Genomic DNA, 11386 nt, shown 5'->3' with positions numbered 1-11386 from the left:
CCTTATGGACTGGCTTCGTGAATGAGGCCTACTAACGGTAAGACTGACTTTTTTCTTATAAACACACACACCACACACACACCACACACACACACACACACATATATATATATATATATATATATATATATATATATATATATAAGTATTAACATTTAATATTATAATAGTATAAGGTAGAATTTTAATCTTTTAAAACTCTAGGGTTTTGGAATTAAATGTCATATTAATGTGACTTTACAAATTCCAAAACTTGAGGGCAAGTTTTGAAACTTTTCAAGACCTTTCATATTCATAATCTATGAACCATTATGTATTTTAATATCCATGAATGTGACTTTTCATATAACTTGAGGACAAGTTACAGTAACACATTTCATGAACAATTAGATCAAATTTTTGGATCAAACACAATCATCACATAATTTTTCCTATTGATCTAAGCAAACTCATAACAAGACAATTCATATCAAATACTACTTATAATTACTTTATTATCTAAACATTTGACAATTGCCTTTTAAATGGATGAAGACAATCATTACCAATTCAAAAAATACAATTTTTATGATTACAAAACAGTTTGTGGTAATGTCTTTATCCATTTCTGGCCAAGAACTCGAAGTTTCTGCACACAGGAGCACCAACTCGTCGAGTACATGAACTGGACTCGCCGAGTTGATGCATTACTGAGTGGACTCGTCGATTCTGTTCATGTACTCGGCGAGTTCATTTGTCAGAATGCAGAAAAGTCGATTTTCCATCTTTGAAAACAAATAGGCATCAAGTATAACAGAAAGCAATCCTAGGCTCTGATATCACTGTTGGGTTTTAAGCACTATAACACTCCTATGGTGCACATGCAACCCTAAATGCTTTGGAACTATGTTTTCTCTAATTATACATGCATTTTCAAATTTCCAAAGCATATAACTTAACTAGCATACAATTCAAAGTAACAACTAGTTAGATAACTTACCTCTTGTGTAATTCTTGACCTTGGAAGCTTGAGTACCTCAAGTGTTGTGCCTCTAATGTGTCACAAACACCAATATGCAAAGGAGGCTTAAGATAATAAGACTTCTAGCTTCAAAATCGCTTCTATGCACTAGTGTACATGTGTTAGCCGATTTCATCACTATGGGAACTCTTTTATAGTGTTTCTCAAAGCTAGGGTTTCATCCCTGAAACCCTAATGCACCATGACCTTCCATATCCCTTAGGGTCCATGTGTTAAATCTCCATGGACTATCCATGAACCACTTAGCCCACCCTAATGGATCTTTGGCCCACACTATAAGAATGGACGATTTACATAATCAACCCCTTAGATTTAATTAGTCATTTTTTATCACAAAATTAATTCCAAATTAATTCTTGACCATAACTAATTAAATAATATGATTTCTCAATTAATATATTATACTTATAATATATTAATAAACCACCAATAATCTTATTCTCAAAAGTCCATCCTATCAAATTGCACTGGTAAAGGCAACCCCAAAACGACCATGCTACAATCGGGTCAAGTACATACCAAATATAATTATGGGCTTAGACACCAAATCCAACACTTAAAATACTCCTATAGTATCTTAATTGTATGTTTGATTCTAGAGCTTCTTGGTATTCTAAGTTGATAAGTTTTTAGACTTGTTATTGTATAGTATCATAAAATACTCCTATAGTATTTTAAACTTTATATTTGGTTCTAATGTTCCTTTGCACGTAGAATTGGTAAGTTTTAGACTTGGTACAACACCACTATCACTCCCAAACACATGTTGGTCGTATCTCAAATAAATATAGTTGATCAGACTATATTTATCCTAGATATGATAACATAACTGTCTAGGTTTGACTATAGTGTCCAACATCTAAATACTTTTGTTTTGTTCTTCTTGTGATACTTAGTATGTATATATGCATGTATGTATACTTCCAAAAAATATTAATATATTTTTAAAGTATAATTCTTGGTTAGAGTGTTTTTATCCCATTATTTTTATAGTTGTATATATTTTATAGGTTGATATACTTAGTTCACTATAAACAATGCTCTGATACTAATCTGTCACACCCCCAAACTGGAACTGCGGAAACGTTCGGGGGCGAATGACGTCATGTATAGTATCACAACAATTGTATAATAGTAATCAAAGCAGCAACAACCATTGTATTAATAACATAGTATTTACATTGTGTTCAAAACATTACTTGTTTAACAATAAACTATAGCAAAAGATAAGACGTAATGCCACTAAGCTCCGTCTTCGTAACGCCTGAGAGGGTACATGTCTACTAACTTTCATGAGAATACAAGTGGTTTGAAAAAGTGTCAACATTAAATTTGGTGAGTTCATAAGTATTTTGTTTGAAAAGGTATGTTCTTTGTTATTGACAATGTTACTGTTTTCTTCCAGAAAATCCAATATTTTCTTAGTAAATAAATCGTAGTTTTAGTACTTTGAGACCAAAAAGTATAAGTTTCTTATGTTTATAACCTGTGATTCGAGTTTCTGATTCATGTATTTGGTATTACTCGTACCGTTACCTCCTATGATTATTTAGTGTATACAAATTATATATATTAAGATCGAATAGACATTCAATTGGGTGATTCTTCCCTACGCCCACAACCAAACAAGGAACAGGAAGAAAGGCGGAAATCAGACATTCCATTCCCTATCAGATATTATTTATATATAACTCTGATGTATACGCTAAAGAATCAAAAAATTAACAATTAAGGGTCCTTTATGTTATATTAGTTTGTAAATAAGTACTGAATCTTTTGTAAAAATGTTCCTAGTTCCACCCGCTCTATTGTAAAGCATTCCTTTCGGTGAGTAATCGTATTTGTTTTCAGAAGGTCAAATTGTAAACTGTTTACTTGAAAAATAATGATGTTTATCCTAGAAAATCCTGTATTTTCCATAAAACCGATATGTAATCTTAAACGTTCCAAGATCGAAAAGTATAAGTATAATTACCATACTTAATTTAATGATACCTAGTTTTATTCATAAATAAAACTAGCTGAAATTGTGTTTGCTCTGAAATTCGAATGAAAAGTTAATATTCAAATAAAATTATTTGAATATATATTATCGTAAATATGTCGTTGTTTTCTCCTTGTGAGTTCTTATAACCATACTAACCCAGTCAGCCTGATCGCGACGTTTTTCAGGCGTTAGAATGTTAACGAAATTTGTCATCCTAGACCTACCGAACTGACTGTAGCTAACAATCAGGATGTGGGATTGTCAGTCCCAAATAGATCTATACACAAATATCTCGCTCTCCCTACAAGAGACTCTGGTTATAAGTCGGGACTTTTACCAATACTTAGATAAGTACACGAAAACATCTCACAAATTGCTTCAACGTTTTTACGAGTGATAACTGAAAACCCTTTGTGTTTATCTGTTAACTGAAAACCCTTTATGTTTATTTGTTATCTGAAAACCCTTTTTGTTTATATGTTAATATGTACTTTATGAAATAGATCCTTTGTTCCATAAACTATACCTATTATAGTTTATATGTTTGTTTCCGTGTTCTAACCTGAACTTTGTAAAATAGTATCTTTGTTCTATTAAAGCATATATATTATAGTTTATAAGTTTGTTTCCGTGTTGGTGTGAAAACCGTTGCGTCTTAACATATTTTGTAAATCATTTATAAATTCAATAGTAATGATATTTTGCATATTTAGTAATTTCAGGTTTAAATGTATATTACGGTAAGAAATATAATAAGAACTTTATATTTTTAAACACAAGATGTCTTGTGTTTTACTTGTATTCCCCCACTAAAACAATTCTAAATTGTGAAAACGTAAGGGTATGAACTCACCTCGAATACGTGTTTTTGGTTGGGTACAACTTGGTCGCAATGAATCCCCAGGGTAGAATACATATTATTTAACTCTATCCTAATTTATATTAACACACGATATGTATTTAAATTAGTGAAATAATTAGTAAAGTGTTATATTAACACTAATTAATATAAACACTTACCAAAATTTGTAAGAACAATGGAAGCAAAAATGCTACTTGAAGTTGTTTTAGTTCTTGGAAATGAAAGGAATTTGAGAGAGGAATGTATAGAATTCGTTTACTGCTAAGTGTAAAAATGTGGGATATTTCGAAATGTGACTTAAATATGAAGAAATCTTGAGGCGGTTATAAGCTAAATTTCTTAGATATTTAAGGGTTTTCGGCCGAGAACTCAATCCGAGGAAAGGAATATTTCGGCCGAGAATAGGGTTTGCGGCCGAGAACTCATTTTCGGTCCGAGGAAGAGATAGAATTTGCCAAGGTTTGCTGGTTTGACCAAAATCTCGTTTTCGGTCTGAGGCTAACAGACCTGCGAGATTTCTCGAATCCAAAGAAGGGTATTTCGGTATGGGCTATTTGATTTCCTTAATAAATACACATAATTACATAATTATAATTATGATTAAATCAAATGGTTTCTAGTATTTTGACCTTGATTAACCTTCATTAACTTTTGTTTACCTTTTTGTTGAGTTTCATAGGCTGGAAATAACAGGTTGTTACATTAAGAGAGCAACGATGTCATAATAAGAAAAGAAATAACAAAAGATACAAAATAAAGTATTTAATTATCAAAGCGATAAGAAGGCATGTTGCTAGGAGAACAAATGTAATACCCTACAAATTTACAAGTAGTCTTAACCCCTTAGGAACACCAAATAACCTTCTTCCCATTGTTTAAGGACAACAACCTTGCTATGTTAACCTTGATTTACCCGACCACCATTCAAACCATGATTTAGCGGCAAGTCTTTGTTGCATTAGGGAATTTTAGAGCTAACAAGGAAGAAGGAAGAAATAAGCAAGGTAGTCAATTGTTAAGAGACTACCAGGATTTTCTCAACAGTAAGTCGAGATCATTCTATGGAGATATGGGAGTAGATAGTGTGATCTATTGGGCGAAAGAGATAGATATCAATTGTGCTAGTGAACATAGGGTCAAGTTCGCAACTTACATTTTCATGGTAAGAGTTGAAGAAGCAGATGATTAGAGAATTTTGTTCTAGCCGAGATGTGGCACGAGCCAAACAAGAATTTAATCATCTAAGCACCAAAGACTCAGGCTTGGCTTTCTATACGGTACACTTTGAGTACCTAGTCATCATATTCCCTGAATTGGTCAACTCGGAGATCCATAAGTTCAATGCGTATCTCCAATGGTTAGCTCCCCATATCAGAGTCGAAGTGCAGTCACATCAGCCCAATACCTGTGAGGAAGCTAAATATTTAGCCTTCAGTCTCAAGGATCCTGTGCCCTAGGAACCAAGAGGGAGTAAGAAGAAGTCCAAAGAGCTTAAGAACAAGTGGGGAGGACTCTTCAAGGGCAATTTTAGTTGACCCTTGTGGAAGGAAAAAGAGGAAAGGAAGCCTCATGAGAGAGCACCCACTTCACCAAGGGGAAACTTGGGAAGACTCCCCTTGTGCAGTAACTGTGGAGTTCATCATCTCGACAAATGTGATAAGTTTAGTTGTAATGACTGTGGAAGGCCAGGACACATTACCAACATCTACAACAGTCAACCAGAATAGTAGAAGGAAATACTAGTTGTTAGAATAAGGAGATTTAGGAAAAAGCTCCATAGGAGTAATTATGTAATAGTTAAGCATGGGGATTGGAAACTTTTGAAATTTTACTCAAGATTATTATATATAAAGGTTTATTTTAGAGTAAACTCCACGAATGGTCCCTATGGTTTAGGGTAATTTGCGCGTTTGGCCCCTAACTTATTTTTTTAACTCGGAAGGTCCCTACTGTTTGTTTTTGTTACGCGTTTGGTCCCTATCTTACCTAAAAAAAAAAAAATACTATTTTGCCCTTCAGTTTTTTAATTTATTTAAATAAACATACCCCCAACCCCACCCTCCTCACCTTACCTTATCTATCCCACCATTTTTCCCTATTTAAATAATAGTCTTTTTAGGTAAGATAGGGACCAAATGCGTAACTAAAACAAACCGTAGGGACCAAGTGTGTAACAAAAACAAACATTAGGGACCTTCCGAGTTAAAAAAATAAGTTAGGGACCAAACGCGCAAATTACCCCAAACCATAGGGACCGTTCGTGTAATTTACTATTTATTTTAAGTACATGTTGTGATAAGCAAATAGGGTAAATTACACCAATCGTCCCTGGTGCACATGCCAGAAAGCGTGTTTAGTCCCTATTTTCAAAAATTAACTCGGACTGTCCCTCGTTTGGTTAAAAGTTGCACGTTTCATCCCTCGTTAGTTTTAATTTGCACGTTTCATCCTTTATGCGACATAAAATGACTATTATGCCATTTTGTCTTATTTTTAATTTAATTATAATTGATTTTGTATTTAAAAGAAATAAAAAATAAAAAAAGTAATTCCAATCCCTTGTTAATTATAATTCACTTTTAATTTACTCTTATTTTTTTTTTCTCTCTCAGCTCCGTCACATTCCACTACTTCTTTTACCTTCAAGATACCAAGAACCCTAGCAACATCATCCTTCATCAGATTCCTCCTTAAATCGTTATAATACATCAACCTAATCCTAATCGACTCTATGTAAACCTTGATATCATCGCAATCAACAATAAAAAATGAACGGATTAACATTATCAGTTAAACCTTTTAATTTCTGCCTTTGTAGAACCAATTTACGATGATAATCAGATAGTTTATCTGTGGAAAAACGTCTATGAACCACTAAGATCTGCCGATGAACGTTCATAGAATCGGGTTTGTTAGCCATCATTTCGAAAATGGTGGTGCTGGATTGGGGTTTATCAGTGGTTCACTGGAGCTAAAATCTGGAGACGGAGATGGTAGTTCATCAAAGCTCACAGATCTGGAAGTGTGACGTACACCGTTTGTCTCAGAGGTGAATTGTTTTGAACCTTCACCGTCTCAGGAACATCTTCGTCTCTCCAGATCCCTATTGCCTAAGTTTCGAACAAACGCCGCTTAGGTTTTCAAAAACAGCCTAGGGTTTCAGATCGAGCTCCATTTTCTGTTTGGTGTTGATTACAGTTTGTTTTGGTTTTGTTAGGTGGTGGTGAATGGTGGTTTTTAGTGGTAGTCGAATGATGGTTGTTCAGGAGGTATTGTCGGTCATAGGTGAAGGTACCAGAGTTTTGAGAGGGGATAATGACGAGTGAGAAAGGTCATAAAGAGAGAGAGAGAGAAAAAAAAAGAGAGATGGAGAGAACCGGTGGTAATCGACGTTGGATGGTGGTCTCCAATGGCGGTGAACGGTGGTTTATTGTGACGGTGGATGGTGGTTCCCGATGGCGATGAATGTTGGTTACTGGGAGGTTACTAAAAGAGTAATAGATAAGAGAAAGAGTTGTAAGAGTATTTCTTTATTTTTTATAAATAAATAATTAATAAACAACAAATAAATAGAAAAAAATCAAAAAATAAATAAATAAGGGCAAAATTGTCTTTTTATGTACGGAGGGACTAAGCGTGCAAGAAAAAACAACCCGAGGGACGGTCCGAGTTAATTTTTGAAAATAGGGACTAAACACGCTTTCTGACATATGTACGAGGGACGATTGGTGTAATTTACCCAAGCAAATAAAAATAGAAATCCTTCCAGAAATCTGCACAAACATTAAGATAAGAGATTTAGGTTTCCTATTGGTGTAAAATAAAGATAAGATCAAATAGGATTTCAAAAGACAAATATTAAATGCTCATGATAAATTTGAGAGACACCAATTTATTAATTCTTATATGCTTAATAAATTAATTAGAAATCAAAATAAATAGTTTATTAATATATTATGAGAATAATATATTAATTAGAAGAGAAAAGTGAATATGTGGCTATGATGTATGTAATATTAGGTACAGAACCATCTAAATTGACTTCATTTTGATTAGAAAACACAATTTTCTCTCATTGTTAGTTTTTTCCTATTGCTTTTCAACTCATATTATTTTTTATTTTTTAATTCATCCCCAACATCTATGTATTTTGAATGTGTTTTTTATTAGACATCTAGTAGAAACTTTATAACTTCATCCGACACCTACCCTTTATACATACTTGCATTGGTTTTTTATGATGGACTATGGGAAGAGGTTTATTGGGTTTTTTAATGAACAATTTCATTCTTTCACTACAGTTTTCTATAATAAATTTCAATATACCGAACTACATTTAGTTTATAAAATATGCTTATACACAGTTTGTGGTATAAAATTAAACTTATAAAACTCCATAAAAAATATTTACAAAGCCTAATATAAGCTTTAATAGAGGATACAAGAAATATGGTAGAGATATTTCATTGAATTTTGTTAAAATTATGTAGTTTTTGATGATTCTATATCTAATGTTAGGTACATAATAGTCACATATTCCCCAAGCCCTAATTAGAAATAGTATTGTTTAATTAAAAATTAATCAGAAATTAACTAGAATTTATTTTGGAATTAACTGGTTTAATTAAAAGTTGAAGGACTAAAGGTGACAATGTTTAAAAGTTGAACATTGAGCAATTCTAGAACCTCCCATAAGGGGGACGGTTCTAGAGGTGTTCTACATGGTTTTTTCTAGAGCTTTTCTTGGGCTCTAAGGAAACTTGGATGCCTTACGGGGAAAGAAAAATGGATAAGGCTTATCCAAGGAAACTGCCTTATCCTAGCATCCTCTAGTCACCTATATAAACCCTCATAAGGGTTCATATTTTTGGCACTCATAATTTTAAGAGAGAAATCCAAAAACTCTCTTCCTCCTCCTCTCTCCTCTTTAGCCTCCAATTTGCCAGGGTTGGGGTGTGAGCCATTAGAGGCACAGGACTTCTAGTGCTTTCTTTCTGAAGAATAACAAAGGAAGGATTACTAGTTTATTTTCAATAATAAACTAGGTTATGTATTTTCTAATAACCCTTTAGTGTTTTGGAAAATAGCAATGTACTTCTAGGGTTCTTGATATTCAATAGTTGTTTGCGAATCATAGTGAGAACATAGATCCTTTAGGGTGCATGTGAACTTAGGGTTTATGTTTTTACGTCAAAAATAGTTTTTGTAACATATAAAACCCATCAGTGGTATCAAATACATTGTTCTCGTTGATCTTGCACAAAGTTGAATAAGTCAAAATTAGAGTTTATAGATAGAAACTAAACCCTAAGGAGGTATTTTTGAAAATGCCATAGGGTTCTTGAAACCCTAGCCTCCACGCTTAATTTTCAAAATCTACAAGGGTTTTAGAAATCCTAGCCCCCTTGCCTAATTTTCGAAAATTTAAGGATCCATTCTAGGGTTTGCCTTGTTTCGTTATTTGTTATTTTAAAAGCCTTAAAATTGAACAATTAAAACCTAGTAAACCCTAGCCTATTTTCGAAAAATAGAAGGCTTAGGATAAGGATAAATTGAATTCTTTTATTAATTGTTTAATTGTAAATAATTATTTGATCCATATTAGTTTAATTATATTAAATAATTGTTTAATTAAAAGATAAAGATTAAATAAAAATTGGTTTATTTTTAAATTAAACTGATTTTATATTAATTTCAAAAATTTAAACTTAAACCTAATATTTTAGATAAGTTTTCAAATACACATCATACTATATATAATTAAAAGATTCATATACTATATGTATAAGACAAGTCAGTCAAATCGCTAGTACACCTCATTCACGAAACCATTCTATAAAGAGGGTCTAAGAAAGCGACCTATAAAATGGCATTTGTATGGGTGTCCACTCTCATCCACTGCTCTCCTGTGTGGTGGAGGGTCGTTATCTTAACGGATTTGATAGGACATATTCTCATTAATAAGTATAATGATATAAAGTAACTAAACTATTTTATAAAATCCCACTCTTAGTTACTTTAGGATGATGTGACAGGTATGTTAATCCATAAAATTGCACATTATACTTTATATGTAGTTAGTGGAGCGCATGTGGTTAACCGACACACTAATAGTGACTATAAAGATTAATAATGGGCATCTCGAAAATTATCATTGTTAATGGATCATGTGTGGTTAACTGGAACATTAAGGAGAGATGATAAATGACATCAAGAGTGTCATGCATATTTGTATGGTTATTCACATCTTGTTTGTGATCCTCGGCATCCCAGTCACAAATAGAAGAGCATAATCTGAGATTAAACATGCCATTGATAAGTGTCAATGAATCTCAAAAGATCTAGGAATTTCATAGTTCGAAATTGGTGAATTACTTTTACCTACCTTTATAAATTCGAAATTAAATTACGACATCCCTCTTCTTAGTTGTGAATTTTTATTTTGGATCCTAGCCTTAAATATTAGTTATGGGTTAAAATATTAAGGATTATTGCCATCTAACTAAAAATTCTTTCTCTCTATAGATATCTACTTCTGGTGATGCTTCTGTTTCTCAAACCAATACCCACAACTTCTTCTTCACTCGATCGTATCCAAGGTGACATTAGATGGCACCAACGACAATGATTGGATACGTAACATCAAGATGGCTCTTCGATATTAGGGCAAAGAGTATGTCCTTGAGAAAAAACTTATCGAGACCGATGAAGCCCATCCTACTCCTAAAGAAATGGCCTCCTACAAGAAACACTATGGCAATGCGACTAAGGGTGCTTGCATCATGGTTGCCACCATGATTCCTGAGTTGCAAAGGTTCTATGAGGACTACTGGCCATACAAGATGAACTTAGATCTTGTTGAAATGTATCACAAGAGAGCTCATCAAGAAAAGTATGATGTCTTCAAAGCTCTTATGGCATGCAAGTTGAAGGAAGGAGATTCAGTCTGCAACCATGTGCAAAGAATACAAAGATACATGGAGCGCCTTGAAAAACTCAATGTGAATTTCGATGAGGAGTTGGCCATTGCCGTGGTCCTTAACTCCTTGCCACCTTGTTATGATCAGTTCATCTTGACTTATAATTTGAACAACAATGAAACCACATTGGCCCAACTCCACAACATATTGCAGACAACAGAGTCAGACCCCCACTACTACTAGTACTCCTATCCTAGACATTGGAAAAAACAAGGGGGGAGAAACGAAAATGTGCTTCTAAGCATAACTAGAAGGGCAAGGACCATATTGGGTCGTCTAGCAATGGCCCAAAAGCGAAGCCTAGTTCTAATATCCCTCATTTGAGTGATGCCAAAGAGGCCAGTTGCTTCTATTACAATGATAAGGGCCGCTAGAAATGAAGTTGCCCAAGTACTTACAAGACATCAAGGATAGCAAAGTGATGTCATCGTCAACAGGTATTTACACTATTCAAACTAATAACTGACAACCTACTCATTCTTGGGTCCTTGATATAAAATGTGGTTTTCACATCTTTTCTGATTTGAAGGGACTAA

The 11386-nt window shown here is 33.6% G+C and overlaps 1 protein-coding gene across 1 annotated transcript; it reads left to right on the top strand.

Moving 5' to 3' along the window:
• The first annotated feature begins 10601 nt into the window (after window positions 1-10601).
• LOC145113954 (uncharacterized) lies at window positions 10602-11033 on the top strand. Its single transcript, XM_079049986.1, has one exon. The coding sequence runs from the start codon at window positions 10602-10604 to the stop codon at window positions 11031-11033; it is 432 nt and encodes a 143-aa protein (XP_078906112.1).
• The last annotated feature ends 353 nt before the right edge of the window (window positions 11034-11386 follow it).

This window comes from Lactuca virosa, chromosome 5, assembly GCF_052849685.1.
Source record: "Lactuca virosa cultivar CGN04683 chromosome 5, Lactuca_virosa_CGN04683_v6, whole genome shotgun sequence".
Classification (NCBI taxonomy): domain Eukaryota; kingdom Viridiplantae; phylum Streptophyta; class Magnoliopsida; order Asterales; family Asteraceae; genus Lactuca; species Lactuca virosa.
This window is presented reverse-complemented; position numbering and strand designations above follow the sequence as displayed.